Source organism: Entelurus aequoreus, linkage group LG21, assembly GCF_033978785.1.
Source record: "Entelurus aequoreus isolate RoL-2023_Sb linkage group LG21, RoL_Eaeq_v1.1, whole genome shotgun sequence".
NCBI lineage: Eukaryota > Metazoa > Chordata > Actinopteri > Syngnathiformes > Syngnathidae > Entelurus > Entelurus aequoreus.
The window spans coordinates 23,738,412-23,752,797 of record NC_084751.1 but is presented as its reverse complement, the minus strand read 5'-3'; the positions used below and the strand labels follow the sequence as shown (position 1 = coordinate 23,752,797).

The 14,386-nt window shown below is 42.0% G+C and overlaps 1 protein-coding gene across 1 annotated transcript in view; it reads right to left on the bottom strand.

Moving 5' to 3' along the window:
* The window catches only part of pcsk5a (proprotein convertase subtilisin/kexin type 5a), a 124,743-nt gene that overhangs the window by 76,883 nt on the left and 33,474 nt on the right, over positions 1–14,386 (bottom strand). Inside the window, exons 11-17 of the mRNA XM_062031209.1 lie at positions 13,380–13,500; positions 10,963–11,151; positions 8,343–8,479; positions 8,096–8,218; positions 7,908–8,028; positions 7,633–7,823; positions 2,322–2,406 (exon numbers count right to left, since the gene is read on the bottom strand). Coding sequence (XP_061887193.1) covers positions 2,322–2,406; positions 7,633–7,823; positions 7,908–8,028; positions 8,096–8,218; positions 8,343–8,479; positions 10,963–11,151; positions 13,380–13,500 — 967 coding nt within the window. The remainder of the gene's footprint in view (positions 1–2,321; positions 2,407–7,632; positions 7,824–7,907; positions 8,029–8,095; positions 8,219–8,342; positions 8,480–10,962; positions 11,152–13,379; positions 13,501–14,386) is intronic.

Genomic DNA, 14,386 nt, shown 5'->3' with positions numbered 1-14,386 from the left:
TTTCTATGGCACATCAATATGGAATGCGCTCCCAACAGGTGTAAAAGAAAGTGCATCTCTATCCTCCTTCAAAACCGCACTAAAAGAACACCTCCAGGCAACTACAACCCTAGACTAACACCCTCCCCCCACCACATCCCACCTCCCCGGATTGTAAATAATCAAATGTAAATATTTAAATGTATCTACTTGTTCTTATGCTTTCTGAGCTCACTATGTTCACTGCTCGCTGTACATATCCTACGAAGTGAGACCTACACTGTTACAATGTCCATTTCTCAGATGATATAATTGTTGATGACTGAAGTGCTGATAGCAACCCAACATAACCCCCCCCCCCCCCCCTCCAAACCCCTCCACATCCCACCCCCCGGATTGTGTGATGACTGTATTATGCTGATAGTATATATTTGTACCATGAATTGATTAACGTGGAAAAACTTATTCGGGTGTTACCATTTAGTGGTCAATTGTACGGAATATGTAATGTACTGTGCAATCTACTAATAAAAGTTTCAATCAATCAATCAAAATCACTGTCTATATTTTTCACATTTACCCCACTAAGTTTATGTAATCAAACAATTTTACCGGCCCGGATAAAATAATGGGTGTTTACGGCGGTCACTCACCCTGCCTCGTCAACACGTACACACAGGGAGCACGTGCACACATACAAAAGCAGTCCAAGAGAAGCAACTAACAATTTGCAGTCATGTTGTTGTTATAAAATAATATACAGTCGTGGTCAAAAGTTTACAAACACTTGTAAAGAACATAATGTCATGGCTGTCTTGAGTTTCTATTAACTTCTACAACTCTTATTTTTTTGTGATAGAGTGATTGGAGCACATATTTGTTAATCACAAAAAACATTCATGAAGTTTGGTTCTTTTATACATACAGCAATGTTAATATTTGGTTACATGTCCCTTGGCAAGTTTCACTGCAATAAGGCGCTTTTGGTAGCCATCCACAAGCTTCTGGTTGAATTTTTGACCACTCCTCTTGACAAAATTGGTGCAATTCAGCTACATTTGTTGGTTTACTGACATGAACTTGTTTCTCCAACATTGTCCACAGAACTTTCCTCCAGAAGGTCTTATCTTTGTCCATGTGTTTTCAGATGAAACAAAAATGTAGCTGTTTGGCCACAATACCCAGCAATATGTTTGGAAGAGAAAGGGTGAGGCCTATTATCCCAGGAACACCATGCCTACCGTCAAACATGGTGGTGGTAGTATTATGCTCTGGGCCTGTTTTGCTGCCAATGAAACTGGTGCTTTACAGAGAGTAAATAGGACAATGAAAAAGGAGGATTACCTCCAAATTCTTCAGGACAACCTAAATTCATCAGCCTGAAGGTTGGGTCTTGGGCGCAGTTGGGTGTTCCAACAGGACAATGACCCCAAACACACGTCAAAAGTGGTAAAGGAATGGCTAAATTAGGCTAGAATTAAGGTTTTAGAATGGCCTTCCCAAAGTCCTGACTTAAACGTGTGGACAAGGCTGAAGAAACATGTCAGAAAACCAACAAATTTAGATGAACTGCACCAATTTTGTCAAGAGGAGTGGTCAAAAATTAAACCAGAAGCTTGCCAGAAGCTTGTGGATGGCTACCAAAAGCGCCTTATTGCAGTGAAACTTGCCAAGGGACATGTAACCAAATATTAACATTGCTGTATGTATACTTTTGACCCAGCAGATTTGGTCACATTTTCAGTTGATCCAAAATAAATTCATAAAAGAACCAAACTTCATGAATGTTTTTTGTGACCAACAAGTATGTGCTCCAATCACTCTATCACAAAAAAATAAGAGTTGTAGAAATTATTGGAAACTCAAGACAGCCATGACATTATGTTCTTTACAAGTGTATGTAAACTTTTGACCATGACTGTACATTCAATGACAGCTAACACTAACTATTCAAATTGCTATCATTAGCTAACAACACGTTATGTACTTACGTCATTATGCACTAGAAGCCGTAAGCGAGGGGGATATATTGAGTAAAATACATTGGAAAGTTAGCGCCCTCTAGACATTTGTGTAAATGTTACAAACAGCCCCTTTAATTGTAAAACTTGTATGTGTATTTTTTGCTTCACCAAGATTTTTGCCCAGCCCGACTTGTTTCATTCTTCTCTGTGATGCTGTGATAATGCAAAATTGAAAAAGTAATGATAACCCTTATCTGAAGATGCAGACTTTAAAAAAAAGAAAAAGAAAATAAGTGTCCCACAATGCAACAGCGAGCACGCGGTCTGTATTGTTTACTAAGCAGTTGGCGGGAGCCTCATCAGAGGTTTTGTCTTCACCTCATGTCTGTTTTGCATTCAGTGCAGACGCTGGAGGAGGTACACCTCAAGCAGTTCTCGCTGCACTTTCTGCACATATTTGCATCTATGGAGGGAAATCAAAACAAAACACACGAGTGATTTATCAGACTTAGACACACACACAACCACACACAAACGCACACACTTCAACAGACTTGAGGTGTCTAAGCAACACTGACAGTGCACTATGAAGTACACTGATATTTATGTGAAGTCAAGCCCTTTGGGCTTATACCATGGCCACATTTACAGAAAGCTAAGAACCGAGGAAACAGTCTTTTTCCTTCACTGTTAAATTTGTGTATATTCTACATTCTCCATAGTAGACATTTGATTATGGTCTATTTATTTTGTCAGTTACTGGTGTGCGCTGCTGTTTTTGAGGATTTTCTGCAAAACAGCATGTCGAGGATTATGTGTATGACTGCACTCTAATGTTTTTAGGAATTTGTGGAAAAAATGTGAGTTTATCACATGTTTTTTTAACTAAACTTGCGGGCCAAGAGTTGAAAAGTCCAAATGATGAAACAGAGAGGACCTAAAATGGAACGTTGAGGAACACCTCTAGTATAACTAAAGTCGTTGAACAAATGACTATTGGACTGTATCTGAAGGAAACAAGCTGCAGCAACATATTTCGTAAATCACATTACGAAAAGAAAAAAAAAACTGTCGAAAAGGAGAGGACTTAAAGGGGTGGCTTGAAGAACTTGGGGCGGTATGGCGTAGTGGGTAGAGCGGCCGCGCCAGAAACCTGAGGGTTGCAGGTTCGCTCTCCGCCTCTTGACATCCAAATCGCTGCCGTTGTGTCCTTGGGCAGGACACTTCACCCTTGCCCCCGGTCCCGGTCACACTGGTGAATGAATGATAGGTGGTGGTTGGAGGGGCCGTAGGCGCAAACTGGCAGCCTCGCTTCCGTCAGTCTACCCCAGGGCAGCTGTGGCTACAAATGTAGCTTACCACCACCAGGTGTGAATGAATGATGGGTTCCCACTTCTCTGTGAGCGCTTTGAGTATCTAACAATAGAAAAGAGCGATATAAAATCTAATCCATTATTATTTACTATTATTAAGAACGCCTCAGTTAAGTAACTCACAAGTTTTGGCCCTAGTGTTCTACATTTGCTACAGTGGTGTGCCATCAGAGCAAGGCCTTCTCTGCTGGCCTAACATTACCAGAAATCATGATAAATAAAATTATTTTTTATTTATTTTCCATAAATATCTAAAAGTATTCATATTCTCTTCATGGCATATTATGCTCCTTCCAGTGCTGTTGTTTTTAGGTTATAGAGTTTTTATCCAATCAGAATTCAGCTATCTTATGTTGCCATGCTGTACCAAATCTGCCGGTGGCCTTCAGAATCAACAATGCGGGCGTCCGTGCACTGTAAGTGAACGGACACAAACATTTGACAGACAGTTGCGATAGCCAATCAGATCACCAGTCGTTGGAAGTAAGGCCTTCTAGCTGGCCTAAGGCAGATATATATTGTGATGTTATGAGCTAGGTAACACAAGAACTCCATTACCCAGCATGCCACAGTAGTGAAGAACATGCGCCGTAGCGCTGTAGCCCCGTTTAGGTTGTTGAATGTAGACGTGCCGGCAGCTGGATGTTATCGATGAGCACGCTGTGGGGTAAACTTTAAGATCTCAGCCAACGCGCCTCGTCTGCATCTTTTATGATTAGACAAGACAACACATGTATTTGCAAGGCCATTTTCAAGAAGTATATTTAAAGAGAAACTACATCTTGTGAGACGATGTCGGCCAACCCCAAAAGCTAGCTCAGCTATTTTATTTCTTTAGTTTTTCACTTTTAATATATTTTTTGCCATTTTAATTTTGTTAAGATATGTCTTAATTGCTGATGCGGGTTTATTGATTTTTAAATGCGCCAGAAAATAACCCGTTTTGTACAATGCACAGTAGTGCGTAAATGTGTTTCTGTATAGTATTTCTCCAGCAATGGTCATGTGGTGACATCAATTATGGTATTTTGAGAGGTAATCATTGAAGTCGGACATCATTGAAGGCCTAGGTGGGAAACACACGGCCCGCCACTGATTCGCAAGCAAGGTTAAAATGTCAATGCAAGGATCTGCTATTGTGTTTGCATTGACCCAAACGCCTCAGTTAAAGGCCTACTGAAACCCACTACTACCGACCACGCAGTCTGATAGTTTATATATCAATGATGAAATCTTAACATTATAACACATGCCAATACGGCCGGGTTAACTTATAAAGTGACATTTTAAATTTGCCGCTAAACTTCCGGTTCGAAACGCCTCTGAGGATGACGTATGCGCGTGACGTAGCCCGGGGAACAGAGGTATGCCTTCCCCATTGAATACAGTACAAAAAAGCTCTGTTTTCATTTCATAATTCCACAGTATTCTGGACATCTGTGTTCGTGAATCTGTTGCAATTATGTTCATTGCATTATGGAGAAAGAAGCTGAGCAAGCAAAGAAGAAAGTTGTCGGTGCGAAACGGACGTATTTTTCGAACAAAGTCAGCAACAACAGTGCACAGCCGGCGCGTCTTTGTTTACATTCCCGAAAGATGCAGTCAAGATGGAAGAACTCGGATAACAGAGACTCTAACCAGGAGGACTTTTGACTTCGATACACAGACGCCTGTAGAGAACTGGGACAACACAGACTCTTACCAGGATTACTTTGATTTGGATGACAAAGACGCAGACGTGCTACCGTGAGTATGCAGCTTTGGCTTCTAAACATTTGATCGCTTGACCGTATGTGCGCAACTTTTTTTTTGCGTATGTACGTAACTTTTTAAAAATATATAAGCTTTATGAACCTTAGGTTAGGTGAACGGTCTTTTGGGCTGAGTGATTGTGTGTGTTGATCAGGTGTTTGCATTGTATTGGCGTGTTCTATGGAGCTAGGAGCTAGCATAGGAGCTAGGAGTTAGCATAACAAAGACGTAGGTGTTTTTATGCAGGATTAATTTGTGTCATATTAAATATAAGCCTGGTTGTGTTGTGGCTAATAGAGTAAATATATGTCTTGTGTTTATTTACTGTTTTAGTCATTCCCAGCTGAATACCAGGTACCGTGAGTATGCAGCCTTGGCTGCTAAACATTTGATAGCTTGACCGTATGTGCGCGTCACGTACGTAACTTTTTAAAAATATATAAGCTTTATGAACATTGGGTTAGGTGAACTGTCTTTTGGGCTGAGTGATTGTGTGTGTTGATCAGGTGTTTGAATTGTATTGGCGTGTTCTATGGAGCTAGGAGCTAGCAGAGGAGCTAGGAGCTAGCATAACAAACACGTAGGTGTTTTTATGCAGGATTAATTTGTGGCATATTAAATATAAGCCTGGTTGTGTTGTGGCTAATAGAGTATATATATGTCTTGTGTTTATTTACTGTTGTAGTCATTCCCAGCTGAATATCAGGTCACCCCCGGCTCTCACAGCATCTTCCCTATCTGAATAGCTTAAACTCCCCACTAGTCCTTCACTTGCACTTTACTCATCCACAAATCTTTCATCCTCGCTCAAATTAATGGGGAAATTGTCGCTTTCTCGGTCCGAATCTCTCTCACTTCATGCGGCCATCATTGTAAACAATAGGGAACTTTGCGTATATGTTCAACTGACTACGTCACGCTACTTCCGGTAGGGGCAAGCCTTTTTTTTATCAGATACCAAAAGTTGCAATCTTTATCGTTGTTGTTCTATACTAAATCCTTTCAGCAAAAATATGGCAATATCGCGAAATGATCAAGTATGACACATAGAATAGATCTGCTATCCCCGTTTAAATAAAAAAAATTCATTTCAGTAGGCCTTTAAGTAACTGAACTCGGTGGGCCGGAATGGTGTCATTCCCGGGCTGAACTTGGCCCCTGGGCCTCCAGTTGAAGAGCCCTGGCTTATAGTAATGTTGCAGGGCTTCAAAATTCTAGTTACTTCCTTTTTTGCAACATTTACACACACAATATGACACATTAAGGCAGGGGTGTCCATTTGCAGCCTGCAGGTCATTTTTTAACGGCCCCACGGCACATTTTAAAAATACGATTGAAAAAAATAAAAAAACATTAAAAGTGGTATTTAAAGAGCAAACAGGTGAAATGTAACAAGTAAATGTAGCAATATTTACTCTAATCACACAAAGCTGCCATGTAGGCTGTTTCTTTCTTTAAAAAATAATAATGAATCAAAATCAATGTCATTATGAATTATTGACCTATTCAAGGCTCCAATTACGTCACATTAAATATTTTGAGATATCTTTAGGGGAAAATGTTGCATATTTTGTGTTTGCCATGTAAAAAAACGAGCTGTTTTTTTAAAAGAAGGCCCTAAAACAAACAAACAAACAAAAAACATAAACAACAATAAAACTTATAATTGACAGAGATCTGAAGTTGATCTTGAGATTATTGTGTTAAAAGTAAACAGTTAAAAAAAATTTATTTTTTATTTTTTAACACTTAAATGATTCCACTCAGACGCTGAACTACAACCTCTCTGCCCTTTTGGATCCCCTACAATTTTAGTGTGATTACCAAAAAACATGCACCTGGGGATAGGTTGATTGGCAACACTAAATTAGCCCTAGTGTGTGAATGTGAGTGTGAATATTGTCTGTCTATTTGTGTTGGCCCTGCGATGAGGTGGCGACTTGTCCAGGGTGTACCCCGCCTTCCGCCCGATTGTAGCTGAGATAGGCTCCAGCGCCCCCTGCGACCCAGAAGGGAATTAAGCGGTAGAAGATGGATGGATGGATGGATAGTTTTTAAGTGTCATTGCTCAAAAAATAATAATTAATTAAAATCAATGGTGTTATGAGTTATTAACCTTTTTAAGGCTCCAATTATTATATAATCTCAAATATCCCACTTAAAAATTTTATTAGGTGAAAATATTGCATATTTTGTGTTTTTTTCATTAAAAAAAAGGGTTTTCTTTGACAAAAAGAGCATACAATTTAAATCTTTAAAAAATGTTATATTAACAGATAGACCTAATGTTGATGTAGAGATTTAAAAACGTGAATAATAACACATATAATACTGAATAATGACACATTTTTTATATTTTTTGCACCAAAACCCTTTGGGGTCCCCGGGATCAAGCCTGAGTGGAAGCCTAAATGTATATTTTTTATACATATATTGTATTGGTTTTTAAAATAAAAAATATCAAAATGGCCCCTGCTAGCTTTGATTTTTCAATGTGCGGCCCTCAGTGGGAAAAGTTTGGACACCCCTGCATTAAGGCAATGTTAGGACCAGAAACAACCTACCATGGTCCAGGTAATAGTCTTCCTGGCAGACAGCAGTGCATGTATTGGTCCCCTCAGTCAGGTGGTAGCGGGGTTGACATGAGGTGCATTGATCACTACGACTTCCTGTACAGCTCTCACAGGAGAAGTAGCATCGCTTACATCGTCGCCGGTCTCCCCAGAATCCCTTAGGACACTCTGACACACACATCCTGTTGGACAGATATTGGTTCGTCATTGAAAGGTGTTTGTAAATCTAAACCACATGGTCAAGAGGCGGAGCCATTTATGCAAACCGTGTGTTGTTCTTGAATTTAAGGAAAAAGTGGGAGCACGTGACACACTGCCTGGGGCTGGGACCTTCGCAACCATCGTCGCTGCATTCTGGGTCGCAGAGTCCTTGAATTGTAAAGACTCCTAAATGTCACGTCGTGTTTAAAACTGCTCATGTTGTTCTATAGAACTGTGCACGTGGAGTACATACCAGTGTATTCTTCAGTGAAGTCCTCATCCTTCGGCATCTCAGCCGATCGCGTTTGCCGGCGATGAACGGGATACGGTGGCTCTGCAGTGCCATAAATCACCAGAGACCACTTCTTCAGCATCCCTGTGGAACAAACACGGGAGAAGAAGGAAGGAGAGGCTCGATAAGAGGTACTGGCGACGCCTGCAATTTGTTTTCATGAAGTTTTATCACAACACTGTGATAGTTACGACGATAAACAGCAGACCTGGTTCAAAGTTTTCTCTCCCTCCAGAGGGAGAATCACGCATTCTCAAGGTCCACTCCCCAGCGGCCTGTTCCCCCCAGCAATGAGTTGTCATGAATTCCCACTCGTGAAATCCCTCGGTGGAGTTGTCACGAGGCCTAAGTAGAAACGTCACGTTATTATCATGCAGAGTCTAATGATGATGCCACACGGTATATTGTGCCTCACATTTCAGCAAGCATTTTCTTACCAGACAATACCATAAACATTATACTTGGTGTGAATCGGGGTGTCCAAACCAGCATTGCAGGTGCCCCCAAAGTGTCAGTTGTAACTGGATGACAGTAAATGTAACTAAATGTAAAGTAACTACTCTGTAAAATATTGTTAAATAACTGTTTTTTGTTATGGTAACGTTTTACTTCAGACATTAAACTCTGAAAAAAATAAACACAAAGTCTTATTACCACTTTGTCATGAATGAAACAAACTCAGTCCGTATCTTAAATGCAGAGAAAGTGAAGACCAATGCAAACAGAAGCCAACATAACATGCACACAACAAGCATCAATTATATTGTTGTCTCAAATCGGTCACAATAGTTATTCACTTAGCAGACCAAAGTACGTCATGTCATGGTGCGTGAACTGCTTTATGCTGATGATTAAAGATTAAAGATTAAAGTACCAATGATTGTCACACACACACTAGATGTGGTGAAATTTGTCCTCTGCATTTGACCCATCCCCTTGGGGAGCAGATGCTCCCTTTGCCGCCCACTCAGAGGCTGAACTACAACTGCTCTGCACATCTTTTGACTCTGCATGTCAAGAGTTCGGCTTGCAGATTAGTTTAAAAAAGACAGTTGTCCTTGCCCAACCTGCAACCCTGAACCCTGTTATCTCCATCTCCACCACACCCCCTATCTGGGAGCTGTCATTTTGATGACATCACTCCCTGTACACGCATTTTGAAGAGTTTAGAAACCCTAGCGCACAGCAGGGATGACCACACCCCGCGCTCTCCGGAGCTCATTTGATTGGTCGCTGCAAAGTCTCTCGCTTGTGCCTTTAATACATTGTGCCACATAACTTTCCTCCAGAAGGTCTTATCTTTGTCCATTTGATGTCAAATGAAACAATAATTGAGCTGTTTGGCCACAATACCCAGCAATATGTTTGGAGGAGAAAATGTGAGGCCTTTACTCCCAGGAACACCACGCCTACCGTCAAGCATGGTGGTGGTAGTATTATGCTCTGGGCCTGTTTTGCTGCCGATTGAATTGGTGCTTTACAGAGAGTAAATGGGACAATGAAAAAGGAGGATTACCTCCAAATTCTTCAGGACAACCTAAAATCATCAGCCCGGAGGTTGGGTCTTGGGCGCAATTGGGTTTTCCAACAGGACAATGGCTCCAAACACACGTCAAAAGTGGTAAAGGAATGGCTAAATCAGGCTAGAATTAAGGTTTTAGAATGGCCTTCCCAAAGTCCTGACTTAAACGTGTGGACAATGCTGAAGAAACAAGTCCATGTCAGAAAACCAACAAATTTAGCTGGACTGCACCACTTTTGTCAAGAGGAGTGGTCAATAATTCAACCAGAAGCTTGCCGGAAGCTTGTGGATGGCTACCAAAAGTGCCTTATTGCAGTGAAACTTGCCAAGGGACATGTAACCAAATATTAACATTGCTGTATGTATACTTTTGACCCAGCAGATTTGGTCACATTTTCAGTAGACTCATAATAAATTCATAAAAGAACCAAACTTCATGAATGTTTTTTTGTGACAAACAAGTATGTGCTCCAATTATTCATCACAAAAAAATAAGAGTTGCAGAAATTATTGGAAAATCAAGACAGCCATAACATTATGTCCTTTTGACCACAACTGTGTATATATATATATATATATATATATATATATATATATATATATATATATATATATATATATATATATATATTTTTTTTTTTTTCCACACACGGGGAACTATGCTTCACTATACAAACTTTTCAGTTTACTAACCATGTCCAAGAACCAATTAAGTTCCTGAATCGAGGTTTCATTGCAATTCCAATTTCGATGTTTAAACATAACAAACGTTTGGAAAAAAAACATTGATGCTTCAGATTGGTCTCATACAATGTTAGAGGATTCACTGTTTATGACTTGAGCACTGACTGAATGATGGCGGTCCACATTTGGCACACGGGCCGAAAGATACGGTCTAAATAATGCTGTACACCGACTACTCTAAATAATATCCAAGTGTAATTTTTACAATATTGTCTCTTGAGAAGATATACTGTAAAAAACTGTTTGCTGAAATTTAAGGGGTGTAGTTTTGTGTAGCTAAATCAGATATAGAGTGATGCAGTGCAGTTCTGCATAACTGAAAACTTAGTCATTATAACATAAAAATATTGATTAAAGTCAAATTGTTCTGTCCATGATGCTCCATGTGGAAAAGGATTATTTTTTCTGGGAAGCACGCCAAAAAACTAAATCCCATGAAACACCAGATGAGCGTCACAACTGATCCCCCAGTCTTGGTGCCAAAATCCATCCCTAAAACAAAGCCCAGTGGGGCTTTCTGCTGAAAGATGGAGCTAACAAAGTGACATCATTTGGAGGCTACCTTTTGTTTAGAAGCTGCGACACGGTGCCCGAAGGTGACGTGAGCGTTATCGAAAGGTCGCCACGACGACCGCATGCGACGGTGACACGCACCACCACGTGCTCCACGTCTTGGACGTGCTGCTTGGACGTGCCGGAGCAGCCGGCGGTCTCCAACGCTGACGTCAGCACGGTGCCTGGATGAATGATTCTGTCATAACACAGAAAAGGAAAAGCACTTAAGGGCGGAACAAAGGATGGAAGGTCATACTCCTTCAATTTTGGTGGAGACATGGATACAAGTGCAAATCAAGCATTTTTTATTTTTCCAACAACACAGGTCCACTTGCATTGGGGTTAAGTAAGCAATTCTAAACTATTTTCTGTCATTGTCCCCCTGGGGGACAGACATTTTTCACGCATCCCCCCTCCCATCCATATAACGCTTAAAAACAGGCAGCCTATTGATTGCAATGGTACCTTAGCCTAAGAGTGCCCCAACTTAAGAGTGTTTTCAGATAAGAGCTGTCTCTCTGCTAATTGTTATGCTTTAAGTGACAAGCACCGCCGCCATTAACTGGCGTAGCAAATGTGAAAGCCGAAAGATTCGACCAAAACATCTGGTCGTACTCGTTAGCATTAGTTTATAACTAACGATGGGAATAACTTTGTTTTCCAACTAATTTGCAGGAAGTGTGACGAAGAAGTGGATGATATTTATTGAATTAAAGAAAGAAATCATCAAAAAAAACATGACAGAGCATGCAGCAGACTTGGCGAAGAAGTTCCAACGTAGCTCTGTTAGGCTGCGCCATACTGAAGCAGAATGAGTCAATAACGGCAGCCAAGGATGTTAAAATAATATGTAAACGGCAGACATTTATCCACGAAAGTACGGAGAAGCTGCTAATGGCGTGATTGACGGAGAAGCAGCTGGAAGTCCACTCTCCAAGGTAAAGCCATCCATTTATCCATCATTTTCTGCTTATCCGAAGTTGGGTCGCGGGGGCAGCAGCCTAAGCAAAGAAGCCCAGACTTGCCTCTAACCAGCTACCTTGTCCAGCTCCTCCTAGGGAATCCCAAGGTGGGAGACATAGTCTCTCCAACATGTCCTGGGTCTTCCCCGTGGTCTCCAACCGGTCGGACATGCCCAAATACCTCGGCAGGGACCGGATGCCCAAACCACCTCATCTGGCTCCTCTCGATGTGGCGGAGGAGCAGTGGCTTTTCTCTGAACTCCGCCCGGATGACAGAGCTTCTCGCCCTATCTCTGAGGTTGAGCCCCGCCAGAGGAAACTAATTTTGGCCGCTTGTACCCGGGATCTTGACCTTTCGGTCACAACCCAATGCTCATGAGCATAGGTGAAGATAGTAATGTAGATCGACTGGTAATTTGAGAGCATTGCCTTCCAGCTCAGCACCTTCTTCACCACGACGGACCGATACAGGGTCCACATCACTGCAAACGCTGCACCCGCCCGCCTGTCGATCCCACGATCACATCTTCCCCCACTGGTGAACAAGACTCCGAGGTACTTGAACTCCTCCACTTGGGGCAAGATCTCCTCCCTGACCTGGAGGTGGCACTCCAACCTTTTGCAGGCGAGAACCGTGGACTCAGACTTGGAAGTGCTCATTTTCATCTCAGTCTTTTCACACTCAGCAGCGAACCGATCGAGTGAGAGTTGAAGACCACATCATCCGCAAAAAGCAGAAACCTAATCCTGCAGCCACCAAACCGGATCTCCTCAACGCCCTGACTGCGTCTAGAAAGTCTGTCCATAAAAGTAGTAAACAGAATCGGTGACAAAGGGCAACCCTGGCGGACTCCAACCCTCACTGGAAACGGGGCCAACTTACTGCTGGCAATGCGGACCAAGCTCTGACCCCGAGAGGGTATCAGGCGGTCCGATACACCCATACTCTCTGAGCGCTCCCTACAGGACTTCCCGAGGGACACGGTCGAATGCCTTCTCCAAGTCCACAAAACACATGTAGACTGGTTGGGCAAACTCCCATGCACCCTCAAGGATCCTGCTTGGAATAAAGAGTTGGTCCACAGTTCCACGACCAGGACGGAAACCACACTGCTCCTCCTGAGTCTGGCATAGCGTCTTTTCCAGTACACCTGAATATACCTTACCGGGAAGGCTGAGGAGTCTGATCCACCAATAGTTGGAACACACCCTCCGGTCCCCTTTTTTTAATAGAGGAACCATGCACCACCTGTGTCGTTCTCTCACGCCCCTCCTGACACCTCACCCCACCATCTGAGAAGTACTGTACTGTACCTACTTTGTAATTTGATACTGCTGGAGTGAAACAGTACCGCATCTGCTGTCTTACATTGGATCTCATTCAATTGTGCGGGTGTACCAAATCTTGTGGCCAGAGAGTGGCGATATAAGATGGCAAAGTGTTGAATGCACAGCGTCATACCTGTTTAATTGGGCGGGTGCTTCCGCCACGCACACATGCTGTGTGGGGACTGGTCTCCATCGCTTAGCCTGCAATACCATGCTCTCAGCATCCAACATGCCGTAGCCATACAGGTGGCTCACTGACACGCACACACACACACACACACACACACACACACACACACACACACACACACACACACACACACACACACACACACACACACACACACACACACACACACACACACACACACACACACACACACACACACACACACACACACACACACACACACACGCAGACATACACACAGACACTCATTATCTGGTGCATAAAAGGTGCTCTAGTTTCACATAACCTCGCACACTCCCGGGAGTTTGTAGGCGTTTATCAGTGTTATGCACACAGTGTCTCATTAGTGTGTACGCTTCCTATTTTGCTAGTTTCCCTGAAAACAAGCGGAGAGAAAACATTTACCAAATCATTCTAACCCAGGATAATATTCTCCGTTATTAAGAATCTATTAAATGTACGAGATGCTGGCCATTTTTTCTCATAACAAGCTTTTGATAACAGCGGTAATTATAGTGGTGATCACATAACATTAAAATATGTCGTATCTGTATCTTCACTGAAATTATTTAACTAAAATAGTCAGCAGCAACAGGAGTCATTCAATTAGAACTCTAGTTAATTACTGGTGTGTGTGTGTGTGTGTGTGTACGTGTATGGGCGACAAAAACATTCCCTGGCTCACAATGATATGACAGAAATATATGAGGGGCCTTTAGGGACATTATTCAGAATTACCTCTTACATACACTACTGAAATGCTCTCACATAAACAATTGAAATATTTTTCTCTCACACACACTACTGAAACACTCTTATACACACTACTGAAATGTTCTCATATAAACAACTGACATGTTTTTCTCTCACACACACTACTGAAACACTCTCATAAGAGTGTTTCAGTAGTGTATATGAGAGAGTTTCAGTCGTGTGTGTGAGGGAAAAAC